General features: G+C 36.7%; 1 protein-coding gene across 17 annotated transcripts; it reads right to left on the bottom strand.

Moving 5' to 3' along the window:
• Window positions 1–842: 842 nt before the first annotated feature.
• LOC112278320 (uncharacterized) lies at window positions 843–5,706 on the bottom strand. 17 transcript variants are annotated; one of them, XM_090247863.1, is made up of 6 exons: window positions 4,246–5,419; window positions 3,641–3,726; window positions 3,080–3,398; window positions 2,615–2,828; window positions 1,871–2,257; window positions 843–1,739 (listed from the first exon to the last, which is right to left on the bottom strand). In XM_090247863.1, exons 5-6 carry the CDS (start codon window positions 2,187–2,189, stop codon window positions 1,036–1,038), a joined length of 1,023 nt encoding a protein of 340 aa, XP_090103989.1. In that variant the 5' UTR covers window positions 2,190–2,257; window positions 2,615–2,828; window positions 3,080–3,398; window positions 3,641–3,726; window positions 4,246–5,419; the 3' UTR covers window positions 843–1,035. The 17 variants fall into 17 exon arrangements, with proteins under 17 accessions (XP_090103989.1, XP_090103986.1, XP_090103994.1 ...); XM_090247860.1 differs by lacking the exon at window positions 3,080–3,398 and having other exon boundaries at window positions 1,871–2,209; window positions 2,575–2,828; window positions 4,246–4,724; window positions 4,865–5,181; XM_090247868.1 differs by lacking the exon at window positions 3,080–3,398 and having other exon boundaries at window positions 4,246–4,724; window positions 4,865–5,181.
• Between the last annotated feature and the right edge of the window lie 13,619 nt (window positions 5,707–19,325).

Below are 19,325 nucleotides of genomic sequence, written 5' to 3'. Positions count from 1 at the left end.
TAGACTTATTTTACTCGTACAGGGTACATTGTCTTGACCGTATTTTGCAGATACTCTTCCGTACCCAAATTTGTGTCCTCCGGGACACTGTCAACGAGACACCTAGTAAACGAGTTTCAAACTCCAATCATGTTTGATATTTTCTTTCGGACAGCACATTATTAACTGAAGGCATAATGACTTGGCTCAAATAAAGAGTGCTGAGCGCATCTATGAGGATGGTACTGAGGGTAAAGGCGGTTAACTGACGACCTTGTCCAAGGCACTGATCTATCTGGTGTGAACATACTTGGCCGTGGTCGTCACTGTGCATCGAATCAAGGAGTTGATTTTGCACCATTTGAGGATTGAGTGCAGGTTATGGCAGGATTGGGTGCACTTTGTTGGGTAGTTATCCGAGTCTCGAAGTTTTGTAGCATGCCGAAATGGGTACACACCAGGGGTGGATCTTTTAATACATCGTTGCTAAAGTCAGGAGTATTGTGCATGAGACTAGTCTTGTCGCGTACCACCCTGATTCTCATCCATGCTGTACGCGTTCTGCTCTGCACGAGCAAATCGGGAAGTTCTTACAGCCTCTAATGAGATCGATTGAAACTTATGAGGCTGCCAAGTACTCTTCTGGTGGACATGCAACATGTCGAGAGAATATCAGGAGGAGCGCCATCGGTCACTTGGGTGAGGCAAGACTCGACCTCCATCTCTAATGGCTTGTGGGCTGAAAACGTGATGGAAAATTTTGATGCCATCCAATGGGAAAGAGAATGAAAGGGTTAGGAGTATGATTCAAAATGAAATTCTGTACACAGAGTTATGTCGGCAAGCATGCAAAATTTGAGGTATGAATGGAATGCCGAAGCAATTAAAACGCTTGTTATTCCACTGAACTGAAAAGGCTTCAACCGTAAACGAACACCCAGAACTAAAGGGTTTCCAAAATTTATCATGCCAACCAAACGTGAGGCTTGGAGCCTGTGATGATCTAAGCTAGGATAATAATCTTCACCATCAAATGGATGACGGAATTAAATTTGATTAGTAACTCCAGAGGTGCGGCTCCCAGATTGTCGAACCCTCCTCGCCATCAGTTTCAGTGGCATGCTCTGGAGCCGGCGGTGGGATGCACATAGCATCGCACAGATTTGTAAATCCGATTGTGAACATGTCTTCTGAATCAACAAACAATAGTTGCTGGACGCCGGAGGAAGAGGGCGGATTGTTCTCGCCTCCGGTCGCATGATGTTTCAGATTCTCCATCGATTCTGTGTCACTTGTACACATGCTGCTGTATCTACTTTGTGTCCCTGCAATTTCGCTACTTCTAGACTGAGGGTTGCTGGTGCTTACTATGATTTTATGAAGGTTTGCTTCTTCCCCTTGCTTAGTCGAAGAGGATGGTTGGTAGGATTTACTACCGTCTGAATTAGATATCAATCTTTGCGATGAACTTCCTCCTACTCTGCCTAGTGTGAATGTGGTACTTTTTGACGTTTGCCTTAACTTCTGTTGTGAGCCATGCTGCTGGTGATCCTCATCACCTTTCGGTGAGGAAGACAGAGCTGATTGTGATGGCATCGCGCCATACACATCCATCTCACTTGGAAGTTGTGCGAAATTGTTGGCTGCGATAGTGGCTGCTGCCTGGATGGACTTGTCGGTAAGGTCAGCTGGTCGTGGAAGTGAGGCTGCCATCTTTGGAAAGTTCAAAAGCGCACCGTTCCCTCTTAAGGCCAAAGCTGCTGCAGTGCAGAAAGTTCCCCCGTCCCCCACACAATGTCTTACATGGTTAGTCATGACGGGGACTTGGTCAGTCCGCTTTATTTCCAGATGGAAGAAAAATCAAACAAAATCAATCCAAGTAGGAAAATACCACAATCATAAGCACGTGCTGCCATCTCTGCGGTCGCGAAACTTCCTAACCAGATACGGGATTTATTCTTTGGTCGCCGGATTTCAGTGACCCAGATGCCCCATGGCCGCTTGCGAACTCCTCGGTAGATTGGGTGACGTGTATCACCCTCGAGCTTGGCCTTCTTGCGCACTTCCCTCTCTTCTCTCTTAGACAACGTGGGACTCTCTACGCGCTCGTTGGAATCGTCCTGCTCGTCGGCTCCCGAGTCAACACCTGCGTTACCGTCCGGAGATCGCTCTTTCCCAACCCCATGAGGGTTTCCCCCGGCATCTGACATGTTGCATGGAGCGCTCACAGCTGCACCAGCGTCGATATCGAATCAAGCTCCAAACTACACGAAACTAGCTGCTCAAATTTTCCGGTTACATGAATTTAGTACTCATCTGTACAGTACTGCCTCATGTCTCAGAGACTGCTCTCATCTCTCCATCGCAACTGACTTACAGTATGGCAGCAATATCATGAAGACATTGCCTGTTACGGTGTACTGAACAATACACTGAAGTGGAAAAGTGCACATTTAAAAGCAAAGTTGAGAATCTAAATCATATGCCTTACTGATCAGTAAATAGGGTTGCAAAACTTCCAAAGTTGAAATATGTTGTACGTCCATGCACTTTAACCTAGTTATGCTGGGGGAGATCACAGCAGCCAATCCTAACCTGTGATGTAATACGAGTAGTCTGTTGGAGGAGGAAGTACCCGATGAGCTAGTAGCTCGATGTCGTTCAGCATGGAGAGGGGCCCGGCCCAATCATGAGCTGGGATGGAGGCTATCCAGCATGCACTTGCTCCCATTCCACCGAAAATTACGATACCATTCTTGTGAGGATCATGTGGAAAATGGCCTTTTGTGGATCAAATCATCGAAGATGAGTCCAACAGCTCCAGCTTCACCATCTCTGATAAGATTTATCTGCCAATCACTGTTTCGCATCAATCTCTACGTCAACCCCGTCTATCCAATCCGCTACCCAAGTTATGCAAAACCATGTGGCACCCTGTTAGAGTCTACCATCCAAACTGTGGATCTAGCACACAATATCCTCCGAAACAGATTGAATCGAAAAAAGTTAATAGCTTGAAATGAATGCAGTCACCTTAAAAACAAGTGCGCAGATAACATTCACAAAAGAAGGTATGTATCAAGTGTAGCATAGTTATGACCTCAACCCGACGTATCTGCCTACAACTCGTCTAATTCGCGTTAGTGACCACAAAGATGTGCATGTAGACGACAATCTTGACAGCTTCGCATGCGCGTGCACATTTGCAACTTGGTTGTGACCGGGTTACTTTTGACAGCTGCAATCCTAAAGAATTCGTTGCATTGTGGCTGTGACCCCTTTTTGACAGCTTTGTATCGGCAAGAAGACCAGCACGGATATCAGGGACAATGTATTCCTCCATTATGTCACATGTTGAAATAGTTCCCGTTCAAAAGAGCGTGTGTGCGCACTGTACCATTTAATCGCTTGACGAATCTCTTCCGTAGACATGCCAACGAAGATGTTACGTAAATCAAGGGCGGTCAAACTGCAGCAGCTGCCAGCGAAGGCAACCAGCCAAGCAGTTCTAATGACCAGGTTCATTAGCCCATAGTCGCTGCAACGTGACGCACAATCCTCGTCACTGGTTCATAAAACTTAAAAACAAGGACTGCGTGGAGTAGATGTGTACAAGAGACTGAGATGCATACGCCGTGCAGATAGACGGACAGACAGATACCTGGCAATGCAATATTTCATAACTTCTCTTAACCACTGAGAGTGTCGACCTCCCACACCCATGCTCATGTTCTCCTGATGGATTGCCTGGTACACGATGGGACGTACGCATCTTAGCGAATTACCACAGATTCCGACAATTCAGCTCGCAGGCTATAGCACTTTAACAGAAAGCTCTAGGGGTCGATGTCTGAATGTAAAGAGTTATTTTCTTCGAACACTGATCACATTCAAAAAGTCAAGGATTCAGGGCTACAACCTATGAAATTCTACTCGTTTCCATCCAATGCGGAGTTGCTCTTTCGAATCCAGATCCTTGTGCCAAAGTGCGAGTCTACAAAGTTGCTGTCACCAAATGCAGAATACCGAAGCAACTGTTTCTAGATTGTTCAGTTTCGAATACCTCGTGATCGTTTAAAGTAGCGCTCCTAGGCGTACATTGATAGAAGCGTGCTCTTGATGTTCTATGGAAGTGTTTCCGATATGGACAGCGGCACTCTCTCGCAGTGATGAAGGAGTTGATCATAGGGAGAGCATCGTAGGCAGCGTTTCCTTCCTAATTCATTCGAGGACTACATGATTCGCACCTGTAAGGTGAGAAAATACCTGAGCTCCGAGAGCGCTGCAAAGGATACTTGGTGTTCTTTTTCTGGTCCGCTTCCCTGCACTCTACTCAAGTTAATGCTTCACGTTGCAGTGCTCTGCTTCCGAACCTAGTATCCCTCCTGAACCGCTTGAACGCCAACTACATAGAATGGAAATTTGTGTCCATTTCTCACCTCCAGGTACACGTCTCTAAAGAGTTAAAGATCGCCTGCGAGTACCAGAGGTGCAGAGGGTGATCTGCCCATCCATACTAAAGATTATGAAACTCTCCTTCGATGCGTCGCAAAGTAAGCAAATTTGTTCCCCTGAAACGTGTTCTGAAGCTAGTTTCAAAAGTGCGGCTCGAAGCACTCAATTGTCGAAATGATGACTCGCATTTAAGAAGCCATACAATGTCAAATGTTCACATTGTGGAATTCCTCTTAGCTTCGCAGATTCCGAATACCATAATTACACAAAGTCTCGAAGTCGCAAGCAGACTGCAATGAGACAGAATCAACATATCAGTAGGTCCTGAGACCTCAATGCTCCCCTTCGGAACCTGAACAATATATAGACTTGTAAACTCTCTTCATTTCGATTGCTGAAATCCCCACTTGGCAAGTCTTGGACTGCTTACGATACAAAACGGCCGACGTGTTCATTCCTGTTCCACTTCACCTAATCGGAGCAGAATCGCTCCACGACATGCAGATTTTCGAATGAAATCTCTTCCACCCGTTGGCGACAGGACACCTCTGCAGGAGCGGGTTTGATTGATTTTGAGAGATCTGCCCGTACCCGCCTCTCCTCTACGCCAAAACACCCAGACGTGCCTGTGGGGGCTGTGATGCAGAGAGACTAAAGAGTGTGAGTTGACATCTGAATCGGAGACCAGATGTTGAACTCCAGCTCACACAAAATGTGTCAAGGCGCTACCACTACACTGGAGAGGCGCTGCAAAAAACCGTTGTTTCAGACTTCAGCAGACTCGTCAGACTCGGGAAGAATGCTAGAGTTTACAAGGTGAAGGACTATTGACTACGCATGAAATCCCCAAACGAAGTTGCAGGAAACGAGTGCCCAGGAAAGTAATAGACGAATCACTCTGACTAGCTCCTCCACAGTAAGTGCATCGACTGTTCGCAGATCGATCTCGACGTCTCCACAGCGGAGGTCAGAAGGGCAACAGCGGCATGGATCAATATCTCAACTCTACGAGACTCTCTGATTCAATGTCACGGGGGGGCAACGGATGCTACTGCTGCTACCGGAGAAGGAAAACCACAGAAACAACAAGTGTTGCAGAACCAGCTACAGATGTGGGACTTGACCACGTCGTTCCCGGGGAGTGATTGGCCACCTCAAAAGCCACAACAAAACAAGACAATCTAGGGTTACTCTTTCAAGGCAGGAACTCCTTGCGACACTCTAGCTGCTGTGACTGTCGAGCGACGTTAGCAGGGCCAGACCGTAGCTGGTGACTGCATACAGAGCGTATGTGAAAGAGCTCAATCCTACTGAAGGTCATCGCAAAGCATCCTGGCAAAACATGTGCGAGCGTGCCCTCGAGCGCCGTGCGTTGAGCTCATTCGTTGGCGCAAACCGGGGAACCGATGGTTTCTTACCTGCATCCGTAATGCTTACCCTACTGACTTTAATGCTGTCGACGCCGTTGTCAGTAGGCCTTTCTCTAATCTGCAGTCAAAACTCCCACTTCCTAGACCACGTAATTTCCTCCCCTCTCCCAAATCTTTCCCGGTGAACCCCTCCAATGGCCCACCTGCTAAAAGGTCAATCACCCAAATGCTGGTTTTTTTGATGGACGCTGACGCCTGCACTCGGGGTTTTGTGGCAACCCCACAAAACTGGTAGATACCCCGGTTCACCGGAGTTGTCTCCGTGGAGCCCTCCTCTCAAGCCCATCTTCCGTTTTTGGCACACAACCGACTCTTTCGACGATCCTTATTGGCTGGAATTTGATACCTGCCTGTGTCAGTTCATGCAACCGACAGCTACCAGCCCTATAACCACAAATTTACTCCGGGTCGTGCAAACTAAACTTAACCTGGGTTCCTTTTTACATATTTCATTGCTTGTTCACTGGGTTATTGAAATCAAAGTTGTAACACATGAACTTCAGAACTGAGCGCTTCGACATCAAGTTCTCTTGAATCCATTTGCAATTTTCAGTAGTGGTAGACAAAAAGCAGGGACTCATCTGAGAATCTTGCTGAAATGTGAACTTCATCGACAAACTTCACTGGATCAGGTGAATTTCATTCTCCTTATACACCCTGATGGAGTGGCTTGTAGCTAAATTTAGTATCGACTGTCGTTCACTCAAGCTATCCTGTGTGGAATTCTAATTATCCCATAAATTACACCTTTTCTTTAGAAATCTATAGATATTTTCTAATTACAACCAAGAATTATATATACGCGTGTGAATATATGTAGGTAAGTAAGTAAGTAAATAAATAAATAAATAAAGGAGAGAGATTTTAGCTTGGAAATTTTTAATGTCAAATGGTTTGAATTATTTGATTTTTACTGTACCATGAATAATCATTGAGAATGAATTTACGTTTCATCATATTAGAAGCATTTACTTTATTTTATTTCATGGATTGATAAGTCTTATTCACGTCAACAATCCTCATGTTTTGACAAAGTCAACTGTTCATTGAGAAAAAACCCTTAATGCACATTCCATATCCAAATACTACTATTTTCGTTTTTAGAAATTGTTTTTCAAATCCGTGAATCACAAAAGAGCTCAAAAATAGAGAATTTTATAAATAAAAAAATACACTAGAGAGGTATATATATATATATATATAGAGAGAGATGTGTGTTTAATTTGAATGATAAAGTACGAAACAAATTTAATCCTTTCAATGTTGTTCAAGTGTACACATGATATTGATTGATCAGCCAGATCCGAACAAGATGGGCATGCCATGAATGGTGATCGTCGGGATTGTGACTGTAGCAATTTAGCAAGGCAGACACAGATCAACCAAAATGACCATCCGGAAACACAACAGATCGTAAACTGATAATGCGATGATGGGGCAGGGTTCATAACAGACTTACATGTCAACACATCTACCTCAGCGGCGATGGAGCAGCGAAGTCCAAAGCAATGATATTCCTGAACTCAAGTTGTCACATCCACGATTTGTCCACAAAGAATACAGACAGATTTCGACGATAACCAGATTGTGAGAACAAGTCATGTAAGTCCCGCATCAACGACAGAGACGCTAACGTTCACAACAATAATTCAGAAGATCAATCACGAGTTGCTGCAACATTTCATCACACGAGATCAGTCGCTTGTCGGCGAAGAACTTACGGTACTAGCGACCAGAGCGTATAACGTATGCGATATCTACTCAACCAGTTTCTTCAGAAGCATCTGTTTCAGACTCGGGACAATGCCAACACATACCAGATGGGAGCTGCAATAGTTTACTGTCGCCACATACTCTGCACCTCTAGCTTTGCTATAACTCGACCATTTACAATGGTTGTCGTCGACGATTACAGATCGGCCTTCCTGGCTTTGAGCTGTAGTTTCCAGGAATGGGTCGGTGCTGCCAGCCCATACTCCAGTTCCTCACCCACGTAGATGCTTCAGGTCGCCCGAGTGAACCAGCTGCACCAGGATTACAGGCAAACTGTCGAGGAGGCCTAATTGTCTAAATCGGTGAACCGGTAAAACAAGGCACCCAGAGAATTCAAGTAATTGATTCTACTAGCACAAATTGGACTCCTCCACTTTGGATGCGCAGTACTCAGCGATGTCTCGACTGTTGCCGAAAAGGGTCAATTCTTTCTCCACGTCACGCAACAGAATTTCTGATGAACCGGCCGCGGCTCCAGGTCCACATCTTTAACCCCCATTACGTCCCTCCACCCAAACACGGCCATGGTAAAACAACTAAGCATGATCTTCGGACTAACTGACCCCACCGGAGCTAAAATGCAAATAGGCCCAAATGACGATGGGTCTGCCGATCCCTTCCAGACGACCCAAACTCAAACCCTGCTTGCACGGCAATCGACAGTCGTAACGGTCCCCGATGCCATCGAACGGTTATCTAACCTCGCACTCAATTTCATATCTTTACTTGAACCATCCCGAGGTCACCGTCCGGCTTGGCCTCTTACCAACCGCTTTCCCCCTCCAGTCAAAGGCCTACGGTTCCGTGAACGTGCCCGTTCGCATGACCGATTGGGTGAGTAATTCTAGAGCAACTATCTCCGAATCTGGCCACCACACCCAGACTTCTAGACCGTAGCCCCCTAAACTTAAACCATTTAAATTCCCTCCTCAGCCTTTGCAACTTTCGTACACCTCTATTTTAGACTGCACCTTCAATATAAAAATCGAAGCATGCGAAAAAGCTTCATAATTCGGGAAGGTATCGTGACTCATCATGGCAGCCAGTATCGGAGCCAATCCATAATGCGATGCCTGGACCCCGCATCATCTTGCAACCCGGAGCGTGGGGTGAGCGCCCACCAGACCGGACCGGACCCCGTCGCACTGCAGTAACTGTGTCGTCAGTAGGATCAACTAGTGGTCAAACCTGCTTCGAACTGCACCAATAGCTCAGTTCCGATTCTCCGCTGCCGGGCCTAACACGAACCACCTTTAAAGTTCAGTTGCACTGCATCCACGCACCAGCGATGGCTCCATCCCACTTTGTTAGAGGCGCTCTGGGATATGCTGTCGCATGGTGTTTGCGCGCTCCAGGTGCGTAATGCTCATCAAAGAATTTTCCGAACCAGTGTTAGTTGCCATTATAGCACTGACCCCAGCGCTGCAGCAGGGCTACTGTGGCACGGACAGCCTTTTGCAAAGCTCTTAGATCTTGTTCCCGTGTTAAAATTCTTCCTCCTTAACCTGCGTCGCATTAGAAAGTCTAAACGGAGTAATCCCCTCAGGTGACACCCAGATATTCAGACAGACGCACAGACTCTACTTCTGTCAGAACGCATGAGCTGTACGACATCACTCATATTTTCCACTGTATCCCACATGATGACACCATGTCTGTCTCATGTAAGGCGGAAGGGGAAGCCTGCCTGCACACACAAAAGTGAGCCCATGCGATGGATCCAATTTTACTGTCTATCTATTTACATTATGAAAAGACTTCTGTAAACGCATTTTCTTTTTCTTTTTCCTTTTTTACATAACATGGGGTTTACACAATGTATGCAGTGGAGATGGGTGCATAGCATATAAGGGCTTTATACCCTAAGAAGATGAAGGTAGATGTAATAGCAAAGCTTATACTTAGAATGCTTATCTTTAGCTTATACTAGTCGATTATTTTGGTAAATTTTACTTATTCTTTTATTTCAATGACCAAATGACAAGCTTGCTATACAATATAAACCTTGAAATGTACCCTTAATGGCAACCATGTCCTTAATATAAATAAAAAATTGGAAAACGATATTTCTCGTACCCTTTTTGCAAGTAATGTCCTCCAATCAAATCTTGTGTGAAGAATTGAGAATCGTTTGACTCATTGAAAATTTTCCCCTGGCTCTTCAGCTTTCTGTGCCGCCTGCAGCAGAAGACCATCGAAGCTACAGGGCCGACTATTAAATTCCTAAGGTAGTAAATCTGAATGGCCCGAATTATGGGACATAGAATTTGAGAATCTAGGTCGCCTGTTAAAAGCAAAGACCACGGAAACTCGACCTCAAAGTCACAGCAAAATAGGCTGGACTGTGCCAATGACAACTCTAGCAGTAACCAAGTCCAAAATTTCTTTGAGAATTAGGAAAAGATATTCAGCTTTCACCAACATCCAGAACACAATGCATTTTGTTCACTCACACTTGCCCTGTTACTCTTTCTTCCTGCATTCTCAAAATTCCATCTTGCTCCCTAACATCCAGCTTTGACTCTCCCTGTTGAACTGCTTTCATCACTGGGCCAAGCTTCTGCTGCGGTTCCAGTCTCCTGCGAAGAGACAGATCCTCCCTTGGGATGCTTCGGCATCGCAGCGACGAGAATACCACTCCGGCTCTTCAGTTCGATGCTGGGAGACAGTTGGAAGTGAAGCAGAGATTGATAATATGCTGCAGCGAACGCTGTGACCATCCCCACTCTTCTGTAAAGTTAATGGTGGATGCTTTCTGCATCGACTACTACGACATTGGAATCTCCTACATTGCGAATATCCTCCACTGGTACGACACTGGAAGATCTAGTTCCATAACGCCAACTCAGTCGCACGACCCCGAGAAAACTAACTGGCAGACCAGTTTTGGCTTCTTCAAATTGTCAACAGTAGGGTGAACACTATTGCGTGAATCGTTGAGGTAACAATGAACCATGGAAGAAGAGTTGCATCATAACAACTCGTGTGCGAGAGGTTGCCAAGGCTGAATCGATTGTTCCTCCACAGCGATCGGCAATCTCGTGTTCACAAAGAACGCCGACAGTATCTCACGAGTTAACTTCTAGTGACCTTGTCAAGAGGCTCTGAAAAACGGGGGAGACATCGACTGTTCCTAATGCTCACTGTTGCTAATGTTCTTCAACAAATGCATTTAGAGCATTCGGTGGTCTTGGTTTCCACTCACCAAGCTATTTGCACACTGGTCTATGATCAAACAAAGCTCTGGCATTGTAAAATATAACACATTGATGCATTTCTAAAAAATTAAAATGGATTCTATGTGAGATTATTAGTACGATGTCCAAGCAAATGTGTAAGGTATTCTACCTAATCTCGATTATGCTTTAAATCCAAAACTTCTTCCACTTAAACTTTTCTTTTTTTGTTTGTTTTAATAAGAAGTGCTTGTAATTGCTTCTATCTTAATGTGTTGATTGTTTTATAAGGTTTGATAAAAGTTATAGCAAAATAAGATTTTTTTTACATATTTTAGAAATTAAAAATAATATGAAATTAGATTCTTCAATAATAAATAATCCAAGTTTTTATTATCTAACTTATTACAAAATCAGGTGGTACTAATATTGTAACATAACAACCATACACTATTACAAATTTTAAATACATTTGTTAAGAAAAGATATTTGTAATATTTTATCATTGCTCTTGAATTTTTTTTAATTATACATTCATTATTTTTTAAAGTTTAAACATTCTTCTAAGTAAATTATTTTTTGTTACATTAATAAATCTTTAATAACCAAATACATTAACATATAAATAGTATCTATGATAAAAACATAATATCCAGAACAAAAATATATAATACTTTAGTAGATAAAAATGTTATTAATAATAAAAAATATTTCAATTTTCCTTTAAATAATTAATGATATAATTAATACTTATATAACTTAAATATATAAAATTTAATAAAAACAAGTATACACTATTATAGATATTCAACCAATACTAAAAGTGATTAATAAAATAGACACAAAGTTGATAAGAATATATGTAATAATTAAGATCCTAAATTAGATAAATTAAATGAATTATTAATAAAATTTTAATTTAATTATTTAAAATATAATATAATTTTTATATCAATTAAAAAATATCTTTTATAATAAAAAATTTTAAAAAACTTCCAAATGGACATCTTTCTTTTACTACCTACTTATCTTTCTATACTATACATTGATATAATGAACAAATAAAATAAATTCTTATCAATTTAAATTTTAAGTAAAGTCTCTTATTCTATTATTGTTATTTTAATTTTAATATAAATAAAAAAATCTTTGTTGACATCCATTAATATATCATAAAACGAAAATTCCATTAAGATTAATTTATTAAAAATAATATTTATAAAATAGAATTAACTTTTTTATATTAAAATTCAAATAAAAAATATAAGTATTTTTAGATAAATTTTTAAATAATGGCCATTGATTTTATTTATTTATAAAGTGAATATGTGATACATAAAGGTAGAAGGAAGGAGGTGTCTATGTACTAAAAAGAAAGTGTGTACCTAACGATTCTCTAAAAAACTAGGTTTCTATCTATCCATGAATTAGAATTTTGACAACTAGCAATTGATGCTAAATGTGGCAATAATATACTTATAGATCAAATTCTTTATAAGTTAAAATCTAATATAAATAAATTATATTTGATATATATAATCTTTAATAATAAAGTCAAATAATTAATTCATTTTATAAATTTCAACAACCAACTGTTAAAGTTTTGATAAAAAAGAAGAATATTTTTTTATAATTTATTAGAAAATAAGTTAATTGCTTTAAAATAATATTCTAACAAAAAAAATTTTAAGATTAAAGTAAATTTATATATATATTTATATATATATATACAAGTTTGTTATTCTTCTTTATGAAAGAAAATGATAGATCTTTGCAAATGTGTTGTATTATTAAAAATTAAACTTCAATTATTATTATTATTATTATTTGTATTTAATAGAATTTTTATTTTAGTATATGAATAAGTTTAATATCTATATAAAAATAGATATACAAATAATTTATAATAAAATATACATTGATGAAGGAGATAAATGGAAAATTGCATTCCAAACTAGATCTGGCCATTTTGAGTAGAACATCATGCTTATTGAACTTACAAATTTTCTTGCCACTTTTTAAAATTTTATAAATTTATAGATTAAATTTGCCTATATTTTTTGAATGATAATCTAATCTTTTAAAAAAAAAAAAAAAAAAAAAAAAAACAAGAATAATATCTTTGCTTTATATTAAAAAAAAAACTTAGAGATTCAAAACTAAATTATAAGATTAAAAAAATATGTATTTTATACAACTCAAGTTAAATGCTTGGATTATATTATTTTAAATTATAATTTTTAAGTATATTCTAAAAATATAAAAATATTATATAATAGAAAATTCCAAAAATTATATGTGATGTCTAATAATTTTTAAATTTTATAATCTATAATTAAACACTTATCAAAATTATCTTTAAGTCTTGCTCTACTTATAAAATTTACTTATAAAGATATATTGGAATAGAGTGAAGACACAAAAATAACTCTTTAAGGTTTAAAAACATATTTATTTAATTCATGTTTTATTCTATTTGGATTTTTTAAAGTCATTTTTATAGATATACATATATCAATACTTAAATTTATAAAAAAGAAAAATACATAAATTAAATATTGAAAAACATATTTACCAAAATAGATTGAAATAGATTGAAACATCTTGAATATTAGTACATATTTGGTATAAATAAAAATACATAGAAGTCATTGAAGAGTATTATTTATGCATAATCAATTAAAAATTATTAATTACATTTGTCAAATATAAAGATCATTTATTGACAAGAAGATGATATGAAATAATGAAGAATAAATTAAAATATTAATTTTTTAAAAATATTTTAAGAATAAAATAGTAATAATAAGTCAATTAATATTAAGAATTTTTATTTATAAGATTATCAAACAAAACACTTAGATTGTATCAACCTTCAATTCATTACTATTTAAATAAAAATCATTAAGAAAGACATGTTCTTTTTTTAATAGATTATAAGATAGACATATATAATACCACAATCCTAAAAGAGACATTATTGATTGCTCTATACACCAATTAACTACCTTTTATAGAACATAGATCAATTTTTATTGGTAATACTATTGAATAAATTATAGACTTTGGCAATTTATTAAAAAAAATGAATTTTAATTTGTAGAACTTTTTCTTTAAAGAAGAATAATTTAATAAATATTTATATTACTTAAATAAATAGAAGCTCATTGAAGTAAGTAAAAACTTGGTATATAGATAATATATTCATCAAGAAACTTCAATGAAGTTTTTTAGATGCATAATACAACTTTAGATTCCTCTAAATATGCCATGTTGTCAATAAAACTTGTTGTATAATTTTTATGCTCTTAAGAAGCGATATTTGTTTCTATTCTATCTTATATTTTTGATTTGTTCTCTCTCTATACAATAACATATGAGTATATTGTTATTTTCAGATTTTTGTCTAAATTCATGTCTTTTACAAAGAATACATTGCAAATATTGCTTAAATTACAAATCTAGATTTTTTTATTAATTTGAGGATTAAAAATTGAAGATAATTCATATGAAAATATAATATCTTAAAGTTTTTTTATAAATCCTTAATAAAAATTGAAGCATTTGATTAATTTATTTTATTATTTAAAAGTCTACTATATTAATAATGAATATTAATATAAAAATATATTATTTTATTTTAATATTTTTTATACTCAATAAAAATATTTTATTTTAATTAGATAATCTTCTATAATAAGAAAAAAAATTAGTATGCAAAATATAATAAAATCTATTAAAAAAATAACATGATTATTTAAAATTATCAATATATATATATATATATATATATATATAGCAACATAAAGTCTTTACTTGCAAAAAATAATATAAGCTTGTACAAGTATTTTTACAATAAAGGCTACTTATACTTCATCTTCTAGAAAAATATAAAATCTTCTTTATAACTTAAAGATGTAAATTTTCTTCTTTCAAAAATAAATTTTGTTATAGATATGCATACCATTTCTTTCTTTTGTTACAAGATAGAAGCATTTAAACAAAGAGCTTGGTAAGCCTTGTTGTTTTTCAAGAAAATATTTAATATTTAATACAAATCATGCTAAGATATGTTTCAATAGACTTAGAAACAGTTCAAGATACATACCATCATGAAATAATTAAAATTATTAAATTACTATAAATATAGGTAAAATCAAAAGTTATTTATAATGATAATATTTGCTTGATTATATTTAATATTATGAAGTTTCAAAAAAACTTATGAACTTAGATTTTTCGTCCTGAAAAGAATATAAACTTCTATTACATTAGACATCTTTGAAGACTTACAGTTCTTTTAATTAAGATAAATTTACAAAAACATTGTATTTTACCTTATTTAAAAATTGACTATCTATTGTTTTTAGAATAAGGGCATAAACTAAATTTACAAAAGATAGAGATCCATTTCATATTTATATTATGGACAATACTGAGCCCTTTTTTTTATTAATTAATTAAAGTAATGAACTTTTTCCTAAAATAGAGTTAAGAGAGTCTACAATCCAATATACATTTTTTAATTTTTTTTAAAATATCGTATAAATGATTTCATTTCAAAGTAGACATTGCCATTTTGAATCCATGTCATAAATAAATATAAACTTTGAAAGTTATTTGTTAACCCATTCTCTTCCTGTCACACCCCTTGTTGTACCCCATTGGACTTTCTTTCTTCCTATTTAATGTTAAAATAGCTGAAAGGGAGAGTCCACTCTGTTCTAGATCTGTTCTAATAATAATAGTATATATATATATATATATATATTTTTTTTTCCTGTATAGACCTGTATTATTATTATTATTATTAAGCTTATTTTGGGGGCAAGGGCTGTTCTGGTACAATGACACAATTGTCCAGTTCATTAGAAAAGCCGGCAGCTTCTCTTTCCATCACCCTTCTGCCCAGTTTCCCTTCTCTTGCTTGAAAGTTTCTGCACATACATAATATATATATATATATATATAATTATTTATGAGCTCTGTTGCTAGAGTAATGAACTTTTATTTTATTTATTTATTTATTTTTTAATTGTGTCAGGTCTGGGATATTTTCAATAGGAATCTGGACCCTCGAAATGATACTGAATATTCAAGGGAACCAGGGAATAAAGGACTGCTAAACGACCTTGCAAACTCACGACATTAACAGTGAACAGATACTAATACAATATAATATAAATAAATAAAAACATAATACCACCAAGATTAAGGAAAAGTGTACAGAAGCAAATCAGGGAACAAGACTACACTGTTATGAAATAGTTTAGTAGTTGAAAACCTGAGGATCCCACGTTTATTTGGAATGATGAATAGTTGGAAGCACGTGGATGGAAGCGCATTAATGTCTTAGTTTTGACTTGTTCCACTTTGTCTCAGTCGGTCTCTCGTCTAGATAGCTTGATTAGCAAATAATTGTCCTTCTTTCCTATCTAATCCAATGAATGAGGTGATAATTCACAACAACAACAACAATGGTTAAAATAATGTGAAAACAGCGAGTTGAATTTTATTGTTATATCCACTGTCACCAAATCAAATCAGTTTCCAAGCCCCCCACAAACACAACTTTCAAGAGCCTATCAGAAAAACATGCCTGTTTTTTTTTTTTTATTAATTTTGTTCATTTGTTATTTTTTAAAATTTGTTATTCTTTGAGATTACAACTTTTCACCAAGGACTTATTCTGTAATATTATTCCTTTGTTGCCTGTATGAATGATCACATTTCTGTACAGCTCTCTTTTCCTTTCTTTTTGTGGGAGTTTCTTCAAACTCAATTCGTGATTTTCTTTTTTTGTTTTTGTGATCTTGTCTCATTTACATGTGTGTGTGTGTGTTCAAAACATCAAAGAATGTAGTAAAAAAAAAATGGTAAAGAATGGTAAAGAAGAAAAGAAATTAATACAACACACTCATTAGACATGTACAGACTCATCACCTGTCAAGACAAAAGAGACACAAGATATCGAAAAGACAAGCCAATTATTTTATGTATTCTCCACTATAGTGTATTAGTTCTCTTCAGAACTCCTTAGTGGGTGTCAATAGCAGAGAATTGTGTAGAAGTTAATTCCTCTCTCATTTGTACATCCTCTTGCACATAATTTTTTTTTTATGACTGACTGCATGTATGCCATCTCTCAATGATGCTCTGTGTAAGTCATAAATAGATCAATCAGATTGACAACCTCACCACCACCCACAGATACAGACAGAGAATATATTCTAGAATAATGTCCTATTATGATTTTTTTGTCTGTGATGCGTGAAATAAGAAGTCTTACTTTATTTGAGAGCTTGTAAACTACTTCTACTCCTCCTCCTACAACTCCTGTTTCCATTCTCACACATGTGTGTGTAATTTTGCTAGATACTAATCAACATAACTCCACATTCACCCCAAATCCCACAGCATTTCTTGGTGGGTACCCATGCATCTCATCATCATGTTATTGTCTAACTCTCTGCATGCACAGAGTCTGTAGCCATTATATATATATATATATATATATATATATTTGTATCATTTTTTTAACTTAATGTAAGCACTTTTAAAAAAACTATCTGCAATGATAAGGTTGAGTTTCTGGTTCAGTAGCATCTACTAATGTAAGTTACAAGATAAGTGGAATAGAATAGTAGTAGTAGTTGTAAGTCAAGGCTTGGAAGAATAGAGAGAGTGAAACAATGGAAAAGTTCTGAATTTGTGGAATTTTGTTAGGGAGAATTCTCATGACATTTCTTTGTGCACCTAGAACAAATGATGCTCAGTATATGTATTTATATTTATTGTAAAAATTACTTGAAATGTTTCATTTACTTAAATATAATTAAACATAAAATTAAACTCTTTTTGCTCAGATTTCTGTACAAGCTAAATTCAACTAGAATATTTTTTCCAAAACATCGCCTGCATCCCCCCCCCCCCAAAGATCCCTGATTTAGTTTCATTTAAAAATAAATAAATAAATAAAAAATAATCCCCATCTATCTTCAAATGTGAATCACTATCACATTCCTTGTTAGTCAGTCCATCAGTCAATTCCTTTTTTCTTTTTTTTTTTTTTTTTTTTTTTTCCTTTGTACTGTCTTTGTAGAGTTGTTGAAAGCTCCACCATAAGTCAATGGCTGTGAAGAAGGTAAGAGGCAAACATCAACTGTTCAACATTGAAGAACAGGAGTTTGTATGTTATCACCATTATTATTAATGAGGTTAATGTTGATTGATTATTGCTGTTTGTTTGTTTGTTTGTTTTTCTTTTCTTTTCTTTTCTTTTTCTTTCAACAATATTTCCGAAGGATAAGAATAGTAATAAAAAACATCAATGTATCCACTTACCCAGATTGTTGGTCGTTTCAGGACATTCCAGAAAGTTGAAGTAATCTTCAAGTTGAATTGAGACAGCAGACATAATAATAATAATAATAATAATCGTCTTATCAAGCATTCAATGATTGTCCAAGCTTTTCTAAAAGACGTACATGCTGACAAAGATATTGACCATTATAAGATGGAGAATGCTGACCCTACATTATATTAGGATGACTTTCATGATACTGATACCTAGCAGTAAGATAATTATGTTTGTAATATATATGGATATAGACACCAAGTTTGTTTTTACTTTGCTATTGGGATGTTTTATAATACTAGAATGTAGACTACAATCAACATTTGGAGACTAAATACATCTATAGAGTAGAAAAGATTCACACTTACCACATTGAAAGCAATCAGGAATTTATTTTCAATGGAGGGGAGAGGGAAAGCATTCTTCTATTCATTTCTACATAGAACACCCAAACAAAACATTACAGAATGAATTGTTAAGTCCCAAATGTGGTCATTTAGACAATCATGCGTACCATCTAATAAAATACCAATTTTGAACAAAAATCTTGCGATCGAAACATAAGCAGGCATTTGTTTGGGTCTCTTCCCAGGCTACCCCATAAGCCTACTGAATTAGATGCTCTTTCGAACGAGGAAGAATTGCGAGCCTGTGCTTTTGGAGGAGTGGATACCGCTTGTTGGAGACAATTTCATAACATTACTGTTTGTTTCTTAAAAGTGAGAAATGAAAGTCACCTGTTGTGCGTTCACAACGCTAAACCCAGAAGAGAATGATGAAGGTATGGCTAACCCGTGAAATGAGAAGAATCCACACCTACTAAAGATTGCCCTTGTGCTGAGCAAACGGAATGAGCAAACAGAAATGCGGACAGTCTTGGCACCCCGAGGAACAGTCTTCACATCCACGACGTTCTGGACAATAGACCTGCATAGGCCAACGCAGGAGCATATGTGTGTGCAATCGTACTTGGACTTTCTAGACCAAAAGGAGAGCCGATTGACAGAAGACAACCTTTGACTTCTCCGTCTCTAATCTACAAGTCCAACTACTTGTCCAATAATGAAATGCTTTTTGTACATTTCTTAAGATGTCAACAGCCTACGAATTTTTATTAAATTAACAACCTAGTACTGTCTCTTCAACATAAAGAAA

The sequence above is a fragment of the Physcomitrium patens genome, chromosome 25 (genome assembly GCF_059467195.1).
Source record: "Physcomitrium patens ecotype Gransden chromosome 25, ASM5946719v1, whole genome shotgun sequence".
In the NCBI taxonomy this organism is placed as follows: domain Eukaryota; kingdom Viridiplantae; phylum Streptophyta; class Bryopsida; order Funariales; family Funariaceae; genus Physcomitrium; species Physcomitrium patens.
Note: the sequence above shows the minus strand (reverse complement) of the source record. Positions and strands in the feature narration are given on the sequence as shown.